The sequence below is a fragment of the Mesoplodon densirostris genome, chromosome X, assembly GCF_025265405.1.
Source record: "Mesoplodon densirostris isolate mMesDen1 chromosome X, mMesDen1 primary haplotype, whole genome shotgun sequence".
Classification (NCBI taxonomy): Eukaryota; Metazoa; Chordata; class Mammalia; order Artiodactyla; family Ziphiidae; genus Mesoplodon; species Mesoplodon densirostris.
In genome coordinates this window covers 23,140,515-23,157,649 of record NC_082681.1, presented here as the reverse complement: position 1 = coordinate 23,157,649, position 17,135 = coordinate 23,140,515, and the positions used below count along the sequence as shown (strand labels likewise).

The window sequence follows — 17,135 nt, the reverse complement described above, 5'->3', positions numbered from 1 at the left end:
ACATACATACATATATATATATATGTATATATCTGTATGTGTGTACACATATGTATATGTGTGTGTGTATATATATATGTATGTATGTATGTATTTATTTATTTTAAGGAATTGGCTGATGTGATTTTGGGTGCTGGCAAGTTTGATATTTTGCAGGGCTGGCTGGCAGTCTGGAAATTCTGGCAGGCATTAATGCTGCAGTTTTGAGTCCAAAGCAATCTGGAGGCACAATTCTTTTCTCCTTGGAGGACTTCAGTCTTTTACAACTGATTGGATGAGGCCTACCCACATTATGGAGGGTAAGATATGTTACTCAAAGTCTACTGGTTTAAATGTTAATCACATCTCAAAAATACCTTCATAGCAACATCTAGACTGGTATTCAACCAAGCAACAGGGCACTACAGTGTAGCCAACTTGACACACAAAATTCACCATTACAACTAGTATATTCAAGCAGGCTGGGAGAAGTACACCGGGAGTAAGTTGGCAGGAATAATAGGAAGAGAGCATTTGTACTACAAGTAGATCAAGTGAAGGAGAGCAAGGGGCCTGGGTGTGGCAGTTGCTTTAAATGCATTTTATTTAACTTATTTAAATAAGAAATAATTGATAAGTGGCAAATTTCCCCTATTTCATAGGTGTCATTAAAACAAGGCATTGCACGACCCCTGAGACTGATGAATCAAAGCCTTTTGTAGCGTTGATGACAGAGATGCTTCAGTGAGGAAGCTACTGTAAAAATAACCCTTGCTTCCTGCTGGTGCCACAGCTGGTTGCTTAGGGGGAAGCCAGCTTTCAGCATGAATGCGCTGCTGTGGAATCCTGTTTCTAGCTGTCAAAGCAGAAGGTTTAGCATCTTCTTCCAATATTCTGGTAACTCAAAGGAAGAAATTGAGATGATTTACTAAAGGATTACTTAGAGAGCAAGCAATTCAAAACAGGACACCAAACTGAGGTATAAAAAAGGAATATTTATCTTTTAAAAATACAACTTTGAACACTACTGACATCTGATTTACAAAGTATTTTTGTGAAATACTCTTCACTGGCTTTGCTTACTTAGTACATTCTCTTATTTTCAATCAAGACTCAAGGGAGGGCATGCTTATGTTATTACAAGCACCACCGACACCACAGAAGAAAAGACCATCTCTGCCTCAGGATATTAGTCCCCAGTTCTCATCCTTTCCATTTCTTTTCCATCAACCAGGACTTCCTGACTGGTCCACGCACACTCTGACATTGTAATCTGCTGATGGGCACCGCAGAACTAGAGGAGTCCCAGTTCTCAGGACTCCAGGTGGAGCCGACCTATTTGTGCAAAGCTTCACACACCCTAGCCTACTATTTATTCATTACCAGGAATTTTCTATTAATACTCATATCAACTCTTTGCAGACATTCAGCATGAAGTAAACATAGTATTTACAGCAGTACATGGTTTGCAATTCAACACACTGACAGCAGAAGAAAAGGGACCACCAGACTTTGTAAGAAGACCAGAGGGGAAGCGTATCAAAATAAATCCCTTCTGCTAATGTGTGTGTGTGTGCGTGTGTGTGAGCGCACACGTGTGTTTTAATTCATAGAAAACTAAACATGCCCTCCTTTAAAAGCAGGCTATTTACAAGGTGATTCTGAATACCACATACACATGCCAGTTATACTGGACACTTGCTTTCTGTTAATACATCTAGTTTTTTTGTTTGTTTGTTTGTTTGTTTTGCGGTACATGGGCCTCTCACTGCTGCGGCCTCTCCCGTTGCGGAGCACAGGCTCCGGACGCACAGGCTCAGCGGCCATGGCTCACGGGCCCAGCCGCTCCACGGCATGTGGGATCTTCCCGGACCGGGGCATGAACCCGTGTCCCCTGCGTCGGCAGGCGGACTTTCAACCACTGTGCCACCAGGGAAGCCCTAGTTTTTTTTAAAAATTCTGAAATAAACCTTTTATCTGATACATTAGAGAAAATAACTTTGAAACATTTGTCAACTTTTCGTTCACAGTAATTTTGTAAAAGCCACAAACCATGCTTTGTCTTTTAAAAGGTGAACCTGGTCACGCACCTTCTAGAAGACACTGATGTGTTATTCACTTACTGGCCTACTGGGAATTGGAAAGACAATGTCAGTTATGGAGTCCCTAGTGCTCCTCTCATTCCTCTCACCAGTAGCAACATTAATGTGAAGAGAAGTTCTGAAACACAGATCACATATAAATCATCAAAACATTTCAGTTAACAGTTAAATCACATATAAATCATCAAAACATTTCAGTTAACAGTGTTTAAAAAATACTAAAGTCTACAACAGTAGTACAGACACTGAAAACACCCCAAATACTCTGTAGCCTCAGGCCTTTTTAAATACTACTAATAAAAAGAGACAACCAATTGACAGAAAAGGAGGAAGTTGCAGCACTTGAGGTTTGAGTCAATTTCTTTATAGGGCCTGTAGCTTGAGGTGCTGCTCTAGGATCCTTATTTTAACTCAAAAGATATTCCAGGAATGAATTGATAAATTTAAAGCAATTTCCACTTGAAAACCATTGAAAATACAAATCACTTTCTAAGCTTGTCCAACACACATTTATTTTCAGGATCCCAGGTTGTCAAGCAAAGGGATTCAGGTCAGTTTCAAGCCCTCAAAGCCACAGAATTTCCATCTCTTCTCCAGACTGGCTCCAACTCCAGTCATTTCCTGCTTGAAGGTATGCTGGAGTCGGCTCATGAGACATTCCACATCACTGGTACAGATCTGTGGGAGAGAGAGGACATCTCCTTCAGAACCAGTCCCAGTTTCCTAATCTGGCTTCCCCCACAATGTTGCTTTAGATCGCTGATGCGCATGTGTGTGTGCTAGGCGTGGGGTCGACCTTCCCCTCCCTGTGTGTGTGTATGTGTTAGTTGCGTGGATTACAGATGGAAGCCGCCTTCTGCTTGGACCGCCTGAGTCCACTGAGATTTCTTTTTGTTTCTGTATTTCATAACTGCTTTATTTAGGCATAATTTACATACAATAAATTCACTTATTTTACATGTACACGTTGATGAATTTTAGTAAAGTTATACAATAGTGCAACTGTCACCACGATTCAGTTTTAGAACATTCCATCACCCCCCCCCACAAAGGCTCCTTTGTGCCCCATTGCAGTCAATCTTTACTCCCAAACCCTGACTCAGATTGTTTTCATTGTGGTTTTGCAGTTTTTGGAAATTTCATATATGTGTAATTGTACAATACATATTACATATACAATATACAATACTAGTCTTTTGTGACTAGTTTCTTTCACTTAGCATGATGTTTTTGAGATTGATCGCCACCAAGCTTTCTCTGGGAAAGAGCTGGTGTCGGTCATGTGGAGAGGCTTAGGTCTGCAGCCAGCTGAATGATGGCTTATCAGTGCTGGTGATGTTACGTTCAGGCCCACTGAAGCTACAAAGCCTTTGGGGAAGAGAGGGAGGCAGAAATGGCTGCCACCAGAGCAGAAGTCTTCACACACGTCTTAGATCACAAAGGAAAAGTGACAGGAATAGAGAATGCTCTGTGTTCCTACTTCTCTGCTCCCTCTCCCCACTCCTCTCTCTCTCTCTCTCTCTGTGACACACACACACACACACACACACACACACACACACACAATATAAAAACAAAAATCTGTTGACCCTTAGGGTTTGCTTCATCTTTATGTTAGTAGCATAGTAGCAACTTTCCTAACTGTGAACCTGGGCACTAGGGCTTGGCTGAAGAGCATTACGGGATCCTTAAAGAAATCCCAAGTTGCTGTCACAGTAAATATTTCTAAAGGTGGTAGGAGGGACCCCCAAATTCTTATAGTACTATTCAGGCTCTCTTTGGGAGGCCCTGGTACTACCCTGGCAGGAAGCTGCTCAGGAGGAACTGGCAGTAGACTAGGAGTGAGGTCATGCCTTCTCCCCAGTGCTAGTAGTGGACTGGATCCAGTTAGGTGAACGAAGCACACTGCACAGTATCATGTAGAGTTGAATCCCCATTTCAAAAAACATAAATCTATAGTGCTTATAGATATATACATACAATATAGGTGCAGCAGATGTATAAAAAAGAGTCTGAAATATGATATGCCAAACTTAACAATGGTTATCCTTGAGAGATGGGACTGTGGGGAACTCTCCCTTTGCCTTTACTGTAGTACTATATTGCTTACATTTTAAAGAGAATATGTTTGCCTTATTTTTGCAATTAAAAAAACCGCATCATTTTTACTGACACAGAGTTCAGTTTCAAACCACCTCAACAGACCACTTGGTCCTGGTGCTCACATTGAATCCCTCCCTTCACTGCCAAATGGGCTGGCCGCTTAATTGCAGAATAGCATCACTTCCCATAGATAAATGCCAGGGGAGTGCTAGCTAGAACTAAAACAAATGCCGTGAGGAGGATGTATCACCACAGCTGGATTATCAAGTGGGCCAGTGCCTCTGTTAAGAGGATATATGCTTATGTACCACAATGTTCATTGCAGCTCTATTTACAATAGCCAGGACATGGAAGTGTCCATAGACAGATGAATGGATAAAGAAGATGTGGCACACATATACAATGGAATATTACTCAGCCATAAAAAGAAACAAAATTGAGTTATTTGTAGTGAGGTGGATGGACCTACAGCCTGTCATACAGAGTGAAGTAAGTCAGAAAGAGAAAGACAAATACCGTATGCTAACACATATATATGGAATCTAAGGGGAAAAAATAGGTCATGAAGAACCTAGGGGTAAGACGGGAATAAAGACACAGACCTACTAGAGCATGGACTTGAGGATATGGGGAGGGGGAGGGGTAGGCTGTGACGAGGTGAGAGTGTGGCATGGACATATATACACTACCAAGCATAAAGTGGATAGCTAGTGGGAAGCAGCCGTGTAGCACAGGGAGATCAGCTGGGTGCTTTGTGACCACCTAGAGGGGTGGGATAGGGACGGGGTGAGGGAGACGCAAGAGGGAGGAGATATGGGGATATATGTGTATGTATAGATGACTCACTTTGTTATAAAGCAGAAACTAACACACCATTGTAAAGCAATTATACTCCAATAAAGATGTTTTTAAAAAAAGAGGATATATGCTTAAATGGCTTAACATTTTGGACATCTAACTGTCAGAAGTCTGCATTTCAATGGCACTTCTCAAAAGGCCCAGATCCTATGAAATAGTACGATCCATGAGCAACTTTAACTGAATGCTGCTTCTGAAAAAATTCTATCATGAGTTTATTTATTCTGAGGGGTCAAGAGTCCCCTCCTGCCTATATGAGGCATGCATCCTTGACTTTCCAGAGAACTAGCACTTACCCTTGCTCCTGATGCTCTGTGAGCTCCCCCACAGGATAGCATTCAGGGAAGGAATTGGCCCATGAGATCAGCTGTGAGCAAATATGCAGTCTGTATTACAGACTTATTGTTCCAACTTATTTTGTCCCTGCCTTGATTGTGTCATTGTAGATAATGGCAGTGCTAATGGCTGAAGGCCCAGGGCAAAAGTTTGACTGGTGAGAAATATTTGTTAATTAGCATATGATATGTAAAGTAAAAGAAAGGAGGAAAATTCTTCTAATATATATCTTGGAAGTAGGGTGGCCAACTGATTAAGGTTTGCCCAGGACTTCCCCGGTGTCAGCGTTAGAAGTCCCAAGTCCCAGGAAACCCTTCAGTCCCAGGCAAACAGGGACAGACGGTCACCCTATTAGCAAGAGAGAAACTTTACGCTGAGTCACAGTGAGAGAATAGGTGAGGGAAATTTCCTTACAGTGATTACTAATGACTTATTTGTGCTTGAGGAGAGTGAGGCCACCTGTTCACAAAGAACCCTACATCGCCTTGCATGGCCGTCTCAGGCCCCCACATACCTTATTATCAAGACGGTGCAAGTAGGAGCAGATATATTCAATGCTTGCTCCAAATGGGTGGACATGAAGGAATGTGGAGATAATCCCTATAGAGACAATAGCATGGAGGTTACACTTGAGCATTGTATTCGTTGAGATGCCACATGATAGTGTCTAGCAATATGTACGTCATATTATGTATTGGGCAGTATTCTAAGTTTATATAGATTTTACACATTTAATCTTTACAACGACCCTGTGAGGTAGCTATTACCATCCCCATTTCACAGATGAGAAGACAATGAGCCACAGAAAGTTTAAGCAACTTGCCCAAGGTCACACAGCTGGTAAGTGGCAGGTATTTGAATCCAGACAGTTGCTCTCAACCACTGTGTGTACTGCCTCTCACTGCACTATACCGCAGGCAGAAAAGCTGGCGTTTGAGGAGTCACTTCCATCATTCATGATGGCTAAACGCCATTTGAGTTCTACGTTTTACAATGACTTTAGATTGTGCTGGGTTTTTGCAGTTCCTCTGAACCATCTTTAAATTGGATTTTAGCCTCTTATGCATTTAATAATGTCTTGCTGTTGTGGCAAAAGTACAAATCATGTACTTTGCCTGATTAACCTTGTGCCTCTCACAAGAGAATCTGCTGATTGTATTTGGGTTTTATTCCGTGAGTAGGTCTGTAAAGAAAAGCCAAACATTTCCTTCATTCAAGTGGTGACTAGCATTCTGTTTGTCCTCAGAGTCCTGAATCTCGTCAAGTAACAGAATTCTTACAGCAATTTACAGCCTCCAGTGATGTGCATTTCTAACTCTGGAGTGACTGGCAGCTACACATACTGCCTTGATTATTCTGGCCACCAGGTTAATTGTGCTAATACTACTTCTTTCTCTGGCAACAGGCAGCATATAAATTGTTCAAAAGTCTACTATTTTTTTCTTTATTTTTTTTTTGAATTCATTTCCTTTCATAAGATCTTAGGTATATCAAACAGACCCAGAACTGAGTTTGCTGAAAACTGCCAGGAAATAAAAGCGAAATTTGATTTGGTTTATAAACTATGACTTGTCTATCCCTTTAAGCACCTGACAAAGAATATCACAAGTTTAAATTGTAGCTTAAAGTTCAAATAAGTTCTCTGTAAAAGTCCTCCAATATTAGATGGCAAGCGGGTGGGTTGGAGGATCCAGGAGGAACTGATGGTAGGGTTCAAAACTCTATTCAAAATGGATACTATTACTTATAACACCACTTTACTCTTTTTGTTTGTTTGTTTTTGTGGTACGCGGGCCTCTCACTGCTGTGGCCTCTCACGTTGTGGAGCACAGGCTCCGGACGCGCAGGCTCAGCGGCCATGGCTCACGGGCCCAGCCGCTCCGCGGCATGTGGGATCTTCCCGGACCGGGGCATGAACCCGTGTCCCCTGCATCGGCAGGCGGACTCTCAACCACTGCGCCACCAGGGAAGCCCTACTTTACTCTTAAATGACTTGGTAAATTGAATTTCTAAACACGACTCAACCTGAGAAACTTAAATTCTGAAGAAGACAGTCCATATTCAAAGGAATTCTAGATGCTGTGGTCAAGAAATCCTGTCAAATGCCAAGAAGTAACTCCATAGATTTCAAAATACGAACCAGTTTTTGTGGGTTCACACCCAAATAACCAATTTAAAAAATAGATTTTCCTTTCTGTGAGTTCAAGACTACTTTCTTTAAAAAGCAAAACATTAAACACTTAAGAATCTTTGTTTCTAGAACTATCCATTTACAGAGGTTTCCTCTTACCCATAGCTCTTCTCTGACAGTTCTCCCTGTTGCCATGCCAATTTGTTAAAGAATTTAGAGTTCGAAAACGGAAATAAGTTGTCCGTCTTCTTGAAGACTCACTGGCAGATCCCCCTGTGCATCTTTATTAACATATCAAAGCGTTAAATCTGAGTACAATATCCATTACTGAAGGAGGCAGATATATCTTTAAAATATGCAGAAGCTAATTAGTGTGGAGAACTTTTGAGATTGGGGTGAGGCTACAGTGTGGCTCAGCTTCCTAGAAGGCAGCTGGGATTATCTGCTGAGGCCCAAGATTAGCCCCTTTTAAATGACTGAATATTTTAGTCATTTAAAAGGGGCTCAATCTGCCACTGTTCTCCAAATAGAATATAAACTCAACAAGCATTTGTGAATAGTGCTGTAAGTGCAAAGTGTTTCTCATTTATTGAGGGCTTACTATGGGCTGGGCACTGTGTTTAGCGATTTAGATGAATTGTCGTATTTAATACTTGCAGCTACGTTTAGACAGGTAATATTATGATGCCCATTTTTCAGATGGAAGAACCGAAGCTCAGGATGGAAATGGTGGGGTCAAGACAGAAAGCCAGTTCTGTCTGATTCGTTAACCACTTATGCTATCTTGCCTCTGTGAAAAAATTTGTATGTGACGAGAGCAATTGTAGCATTTATCTCATCAGAGCCCACCAGGGTCCAACACCCCACAGACAGCCTCCTGAGTCGCCTGCCAGTAACCTGGAAAGACAGGAGAGAGACGCACACCTTCTCCGGAGGCCCATCTGGAGAAGCTCTCTGCCAAACAATGTCTGCCCTGCCCCTTGAGTGGGAGTGAGAGGGCTCACCTATCTTTGCTTAGAGATTTAAAAAATCTACAATGTGTTTCTCCAGTGGACCCCCTCTTAGCATAGCACTTAAACTGACACACTTGATGTGGCAGTGGTCACCAGGAGTTTGAAGAGGGCTGGGAGCTGCTATTACCATTTTGATTGAAATCTGTACTTGTTCTTACCCTGTTGTCTTCAGCACTCTGGTTCCTTGTCATGCTTCATAAATGCTTGGCATGTGCTTATGCATCTTAGGTTAATCCTTCCCCCCACTCCACTGCACTCTATCCATTGAATGTGTGTGTTAGCTTCCTTACCCACTAGCAGTGCTTCGCGTTCAGATTTGATAGGACAGCTGTTCAGGGTCTTCTCCAGAGGGTAGTCACTATCCTGGCTCGATGCACACAGTCTAGAGGCACAGCTTTCCTGTGGGAATAATATGCCTCCTGGGGTCAGTGCACCTTATATGGTAACAGACTTTGTTTCAATTATAAAATAGGGAACTTCTTAACAGTACCTCGAAAGCAATACTGTGCAATTTTGCTTATTGAATGGGAGGGAAAATAGCATAAATTACAAAAGCATCATCAATAATCCAAAGCTTCCTTATAAGCCTTCGAAACACACACAAAAATTTTGACATTCATCTTCACTAGTCTTTTTTTTTCCCTTCTGCCTTTATCATTCTTGACTCTATACAAGTAGTCTGGGGAATCAGACCCAACATTTATTGTCTGTAAGATGCCAGGCACTGTTAGGTATGTTTTATCTCCATTCTACAGGTGAGGAAAGTGAGGCTCAGATAAATTAGGTAGCTTGCCTAAGATCACATTGCTAGAAAATGGTAGAGCCAGGATTTCATCCCAGGCCACCCAATGTGAAAAGGACCATTCTTTTTTTTAATTTTTTTAAAAATTTTTGGCTGTGTTGGGTCTTCGTTCCTGTGCGAGGGCTTTCACTAGTTGCGGCGAGCGGGGGCCACTCTTCATTGTGGTGCGCGGGCCTCTCACTATCGTGGCCTCTCTTGTTGCGGAGCACAGGCTCCAGACGCGCAGGCTCAGTAGTTGTGGCTCACGGGCCCAGTTGCTCCACGGCATGTGGGATCTTCCCAGACCAGGGCTCGATCCCGTGTCCCCTGCATTGGCAGGCAGATTCTCAACCACTGCGCCACCAGGGAAGCCCAGGACCATTCTTTTTTATTTTAGCTCCACACTATGCTAAAGGTCAGTCCCATATTGGAATGGAGAATCTACAATGTAGCTGATCCACTCACAGGTAATCAACTGTTGGCTCTTGAACTAAAAATTAGAGCCTCTATTTATTGACTATCTATTTTTTTTTTTTTTTTTTGCTTTATAACTATCAGCTCTCTCTCTCTTTTCTCTGATAAGGACATTATCAATTAGGATATTTATGACTTTACAGCAAGAAATGACCATGACAGTGGACTTCTTTGTTGTTGAAAGTTTTCTCTTTCTGAGCGTAGTGTGTATGTTTCATAGGAGATACTCAGCTGAAATACATGACCAGCAGCCAAACTGAAAAATGCCTCCAGACCGTTCTCGGGTTTTTCTTTCTCTCTTTGGGTACTGAGAACATCTTTTCTGTATTATAAATGTGAAGCAAGAGCCTTCAGAAGAAGGAATAAAAGAAATCAGTGCTTCAGTCTCACTGCTGTTGTAAAAGAGAGTGCTGGGGAAATGTTCCAGAGTGGGGAGCAGATCATGGATGACTCGGATGCTTCGTCACTTCTTTCCTTCCAAAAGCGCTCAGCAGGGACAGGTTTCCTTCTTTTTTCTTTAAAGATGCCTTCAAAGCTTCCAGGATGCTGCCCCTGAATGAAACTAATGGTCTTTGCTGCAAGACATGTTGTTTTGTGGATTTACAGGCTTCCGGGCTGTAGTCAGAAGGGAAACCTTTCTTGATGACCTACTCAATCTTTGGTCTTTGGAATCCAATCCGGTCAGTAACCATTACGCCACGTTTGATTTAAACTGCTGTCTCACTTCTAAGCCACGGGCTGTACATGTGCTTCTAACCCCCTTAAAACATTAAATGATCCAGTAAGCCATTTCTTAAGCGTGAGAGTTTAACAGATTGGGGTTCATTTAAGATACGTAGACACCTTGAGAAGTTTTAGCCATCTTGAATCAAAATGTAGCCTTACTGAAACCTGACTTCAATTTTATTATAGCTGGCATTTAAAAAATTAGAAGGTATATTGAAGGGATGCTCATCACCTTGAAATTTTTTATAAACAAATATAAAGCTGCTTTATTAAGATACATCATCAATTCAGGAAAAATTAGATCCCCACAAATAAAACAACTAATTTCACAGATGACAATATTAATCATGAAAAATAATAAAAATAAAATAGAACACTATGAATTACTGTGAAGCATATTCAACAGTTACAGAAAAGAGAGGAATAGTATTTTCCTATAACCGGAAATAAGGGAATAATCTCAGAGTGTTTATAACATAAACTTCATTTAAAGAGAAGCACACAGTTAAAATGTTAAATTAAAAAGAAATGAAAAGGAAACAAACTGGAAAAAAAAAAGTTTAATGGCTCTTTTAAAGGGTAGAATGGCCAATAAGGTAGTAGGAAATGGGCGATCAGAATTCAAGGGAGGGTTCATGATATCACCTTGAATTTTACTAGCAGATTCCAAGAGCTAGTTCTTTCTGCAGACATAAGTCACATTGTTATATTGCAAAACACTGACAATAACTCACACTGTGGTTTACTGTCAAGAAACCCAAACAAAAAGAAAAAATATCCTCCTCACCAAAACTTATTGCTTTCTTTTCAACCTGAAATTATTTTTGCAGTCTAATGTGATGGTACTTTGCTTCCTAACCTAATTGTGACAGTTTGAAATATTTGGTCACAAATCAGCTTCCCAGAGAAGATCAGATTATAATGAACTGTCATGACTCTCCCTGAAGGAAACCTCACTTAAAATAACAGGACAGAAACATATTCTGACTCGCATTTTTCTGTTTATCAGTTGGATTTCTCTCCCTGTCCTCTTTAGCTGCCACTTCAAGGTATATTTAGTTGCAAAATGGGAAACACTTAGACTTAGGTATAATATTGCAAGATTTTTCAATGCCATTTGACCCTTCACTTCTTTAAATGAAATACTTTACAAAGCAGAGAGCTGCTTACACGAAAATGTCAAGTCAATTTGTGATGTCAATCCTGAAGAGTGATTTGAAGCTTAATGTCATTAGGATAACCCCACGTTCATCTGTCGTCTTCTGGCTACACTACACACACACTCCATCTTATGCAAGAAGGGAAACAGAACTAAGTAGCAGCTCTGGGACATTTTAGAAGCTCTGATCATATGAGGAAAGTCCTGCTAAGTAGAGCAGCTTTGGCACTTTTCAATTAAATGCTTGATAAATGAATTTGTCTGGGATTATGCTCATTTCTTTAATAACACCCACAAAACTGGAAAGTGAGTTGGTTTTATGAAGTGGAAAAATTAAAAGCATATTGCAAATGGCCTCCGGAAGAAAACACTTTCAGTCATTTGTTTCAACTACACCAAGGTTGCCAGTTCTTAATGGCACTCTGGGGGAAGTCACTATGCTGGCAAACATACCCAGGGCCTGTATGCATTGCATCTTCCTGCGCTGAGCCCAGAAGAGAAAAAGCACGAGCTCTTGTGGAACCGTAGAACTGTGGAATTGATTTCTGGCTCTTGGTCTAAGCTCCTAATCTTCTCTCTCTTTTTTTTTTCTTTGTTATTTTTCTTTCTTTATTTTTGGCTGTGCTGGGTCTTCATTGCTATGTGGGCCTTCTCCAGTTGCGGTGAGAGGGGGCCACCCCTCGCTGTGGCGTGTGGGCCTCTCATTGAGGTGGCCTCTTCCGTTGCGGAGCACAGGCTCCAGGTGAGCGGGCTTCAGCAGCTGTGGCACGTGGGCTCAGTAGTCGTGGCTCACAGGCTCTAGAGCACAGGCTCAGTAGTTGTGGTGCACGGGCTTAGTTGCTCCACAGCATGTGGGATCTTTCCGGACCAGGGCTCGAACCCGTGTCCCCTGCATTGGCAGGCAAATTCTTAACCACTGCACCACCAGGGAAGCCCCCTAATCTTCTCTTTCTTCTGAGACATTAAGTCAGGCAGCTATGGTCAATGGGCTTTTCTTTTCAGAGGATAAGTTCACTTGAATGTTCAGGCATAAAGGAAATTAGAGAGGTATGACAGGGAGACGCCATCAGTAGACTTTACATCCCTTAAATAGGCTGGGCACCTGATGCATGGTTGAGATACATTAATCCATCTAGAAGTTCATAGACTTTCTCAGAGGTCCTCACTGGAGGTTCTATGGCTGCAGGCTCTCATTAGGCAAAGTCCCATTTTGCCTTCCCGGTTGCTATTATCTAGCTTTAGAATAATGTGTCTCCTTGTTTGCTTTCCAAGTTTCCCCCCTTTTGGTTTTGGCTATTTCAACACTGCAGCAGCTCATTATTACACTAGATGGAGTGTCGGCAAAGAAATGTCAGTGTTCTGTTGTACTTGTGTTTCTTCGTTTAATGAAATGCTTAATTGAAAGTATTTTGTGTCACACGGGCTTTCTATGTTGTTATTTGCTTGACTAGATGAAGCAGGGATGGGGTGTATACTCTGATCTTCTCCAAGAAGGAAGACTGAGGAATGTTAGGGATGGACGGACATTTTATTCATTGAAAAGTATACTCTCCAGAACCTTTAGAAACGCCAAGGACTCATACCTAAAAGCAGAGCCCTTGATTCAAGAATTTCCCTGGAGAAGGGCTTTTAATCCCCAATCAACCAACCATTCCACATTGATACCTATTGGTAGGAGCTTCCAGGGCATTTTCATTGTCACTGAAAAGGGGGAAGGGGGCAAGGGAAAAGGGTCACTTAGTACTCATGTACCTTTTCTTTAAGATTTTCCAACATTTTTTCCACCTGTAACTTGTCATCTTTGATTTTTTCAAGTTCAGCTTCTTTCCGTTTGTATTCCTCTTGGACTTTGAGTAGATGCTACAAGAAAGACCAAAGACAATCAAGTCTTAAGAAGCCACACTTCACTTAAAAACACTGGCTGAAGTTAGATATTAGGCAGGCCTGCCTCACTTTCCCCCAGCACACACAATCATTGCTCCATGCAAAGATACTAAAGGGAAAATCAAGATGCTTTTCACTTGAAGTTATTTTATCTGGCTCTTATGAATCTTTTGGATTTGTTCATATTTTAGAAAGAGTCTGAGAAACTAATTGATCTAATCACTTAACTTTCCTATTCCAGCCAGATGTAAGGGTAGGGTGCAGTTAATACTATGTGGACAATATCTTGATTTTGGCATAGAACTGAACTTAATGTGTAAAGCATTCTTGCAAATAGCCATTTTCCAAGCCAAGTTCAATTTCTGTGAGAAAAGTGGTAAAGAATCCAAATTTCACAAATTTATCAGTAGGCAAGGAACTGGATTCATCATTAATGATTACTACAAATACTGTGTATTTAGCATCTATCATGTGCCAAGTATTGGGCAAAGGGTTTCATATGCATGATCTCATTTAAGCCTCACAATAAAACTATGATACATAAGCCTGAAGGTTAGAGAGGTTTAATGGTTTGCCTAAGGCTATTCAGATAGTCAGTGCCAGAGCTGGGATTTAAACCCAGGTTGAGTCAACCCCACGGCCCATGTTCTTAACCATCATATTAGACTATACATCTATTGGGGATAAGATGGGAGAAATTTTACCATTGTTTACAAGGCTATTGTCCAGTAAAAAGTAATCAAAATGAGTAAAATTAATTTTTCAGGAGGTAGAGACCTAATTGTCTCACCGAAGTTTTTGAAGTGACGGAATGAAAAAAAAGTTCATTAGTTTTAAATTGAACCACTCCATTCTTACGTGGAGTGGTTTCAAATCAAGGTAAGAGGGGAAAACAACAACAAGAAAATGTTTTCAAAGTTTTCCTTTTCAGAGGCTTGCAAAAGACCATTGGGAGGGCTAAAAGACACAGTACGATGTACATTGTTGAAATTCTTTGAAGTCTAGCTGAGGAGATGTATTTTTTGGTGGAAAGATAGCTGATTTAATTAAACTAGATCCCTGATCTAATTAAACTCCATGGTGACAGTAAAAGGAAGGTAAGCATTACTTCACACATTTTGTTAGTAGGAAAGGTAAAATATTAATGTGATATTGCTTGTCACATAGGAAGACAATGATAGCGGAAGTAATAGGAACATGGGGCTCTTACTGCCAGAAGAGACTCCCTGTTCACAATTTGTGATTTCTAAACATCAATACGCTTTGCCCTAGATAATTCCAAGGCACACAATTAAAAAATTATTGGACAGTTTAAGTTGTGAGGAAAATGGCTGGTAGTCTGGCAAGACAGAAGAGGATAGTACCCTTACTCAGAAGTACGACTCCTTTACTATAATGGAAACAGATGTTGATATCTTTTAAATAGTAGGCTTGCTGTGGTGGTTACATGAAACTTCTAGATATTGAGCATCTGTTACACAATGTTGTATTTGAATGCAATTACAGTTGGATGCACTTATTTACTTTACTTTTTATACTTGGGATAACATGCTGGTAAACTAATTCACATAAATGACCGTGAAAACAAAACAAAACAAAAGCACATTGGTATTATGTGCCCAAAAGCACTGATACTTAAAAACCCATAACACCCCTCTTTCCAACCAAATCAAGGGTAGGATTCTTGCCATTTCTTCTAAAAGACTGTATTATTTAGCATTGTATCAACAGATACTTATTCACCAGCACCGTTGCATATCTAAGTAATTAAGGTTCTTCATAATGACCTTGAGACCCTGTCCAAATCCCAAAGTACATTCCGTAGCATAAAGGAAAGATTAGGTTATGCTCAGTGTAGTTTTATTGTTAAGTATTTTTTACTGAATGCACTTTCTTTGAAAATTGGTGATCCACTGCTATCTCTGCATTTACCAGAATATTTCATAAACTACAATACATAATTCCTTCCTCAGCCATGCCAGAGAACACAATACCAAGAAAAGAAGAGGTTTGCTATTCTGTTTGCTTGTGGGGGCCCTTTTACAAGTGAGGAGCTGATTACTATCCTTCCAAAAAGCTCAGAGGACCAAAATGTCTTTACCTGTTGCATTCCTTGCAGGGCTTGCTGCAGGAGTTTCAGCTGCTGTTCCTTGTTTGGGTCATCTTCTCTGTGGGCTTTGCCTTGTTCTTGCTTTAGCAGTTCCACCTCATTCCGGTAGGCATCAAGCTGCCAACGGAGGCTGTCATTTTCTTCTTTCAGAGCTTCTGCCTGTGATACTAAGGCTAAACAATCAATACAAAGGAGTAAAAACCACATATCCAGATTCTGTTGTGGTTCACCTTAGTACCATGAAAACTTGGTGTTTTAAATTGACATGTATAAAAAGCCTCTCAGTGAGAAACTTTAGATCTGAGTTGGCCATGGTAGCAAGAGATGGACACAAAAGCACAAAGACTCATTTTTGTAAATGAACACAGAATTCCAACACACAAAAGTCCTCATCGTGTTTCAAATTCTTCACCTCAAACATCACTAAAATATTTCTAGGTAACATCAGTTACTTTTACTTGAAATGCAGCAAATAATAAGAGCCTGTAGTAATAAAATAGAAGGCTAATTGTCTTGAACTGATGACTGTCCACACAATAATTTGGCTGACATTTATTCTTAAAAAATGCAGGCTTAACTGATCCTATAGAGGAAAGGTAAATGTAAAAATTAAGACACAAGACTTCCTGGGGAATTCCCTGGTGGTCCAGTGGTTAGGACTCTGTGCTTTCACTGCTGAGGGCCCAGGTTCGATCCCTGGTTGGGGAACTAAGATCCCACAAGCCGTGCAGTGAGGCCAAAAGCATAAAAACTTCCAGTTTATGGTCTAGCATGTAAGGAGCTTAGAAGTCACCACTCCATCCTAACAACAAGTAAAAAGCTGAACAAACTGGAGAAAACCAACAACTCTTCTTAGATACAACAGAGAAGTGAAGTAACAGGGCAAACTCATAGACCCAAAATTGGAGAGACAAACAGGTGAATACAGAGAATCACAACTTACCAGACCAGAAACCCATGAGCAGATATCACCACAGGAAACAGTGCCAAGGTAGGAAAACCTAAACTGTACTTGGCAATTTGCTGTAGGCTCAGTGTAAATAAGTCTGAGAGTTAAAAACTCCAGGGAGACCCAGTAATAGCTAGGTCCCTACACTTTTGTGAGTTTTATCTCCAGGGGCTCCACCTGGTCCTCAGAGTGAACACTGGAGAAAAATTCCTATGTGCTTCCAGCAGGGGAGGGGAAAAAGAAACCCTCTTGAGATATACCAGAGCATCATGTTCTTCTTTAAAAGGGCTACCTTCAGAATAAATGATTTTACCATAGCCTAACCTACTGGGGTAGCACCAGAGCCTAACCAACCCAGGGAACCAACCAGCTCCAGACCCCTCTAGCCATTCTGTCCCACCTAAAGGGGGAGAAAAAACTGAGAAACACTTGCGAAGTTCAAAGTCCAGAGGTATAGGCTCACTAAAAGACTGAGGCCTAATCATAGGACTATAAAATGATTCTCCTCCCACCACATCTTACCACAATAC

The 17,135-nt window shown here is 41.1% G+C and overlaps 1 protein-coding gene across 17 annotated transcripts in view; it reads right to left on the bottom strand.

Annotated features, from left to right (window-relative positions):
- Window positions 1-565: 565 nt before the first annotated feature.
- The window catches only part of ENOX2 (ecto-NOX disulfide-thiol exchanger 2), a 284,304-nt gene continuing 267,734 nt past the window's right edge, over window positions 566-17,135 (bottom strand). For 14 of the 17 annotated variants that reach the window (XM_060087029.1, XM_060087042.1, XM_060087036.1 and 11 more), the window contains 5 exons: window positions 15,648-15,829; window positions 13,415-13,522; window positions 8,813-8,921; window positions 5,893-5,978; window positions 566-2,759 (listed from right to left, as the gene is read on the bottom strand). In XM_060087029.1, the coding sequence (XP_059943012.1) occupies window positions 2,628-2,759; window positions 5,893-5,978; window positions 8,813-8,921; window positions 13,415-13,522; window positions 15,648-15,829 (617 nt within the window). In that variant the 3' untranslated portion in view covers window positions 566-2,627. The remainder of the gene's footprint in view (window positions 2,760-5,892; window positions 5,979-8,812; window positions 8,922-13,414; window positions 13,523-15,647; window positions 15,830-17,135) is intronic. The other 3 variants (XM_060087043.1, XM_060087028.1, XM_060087041.1) reach the window with 1 other exon arrangement.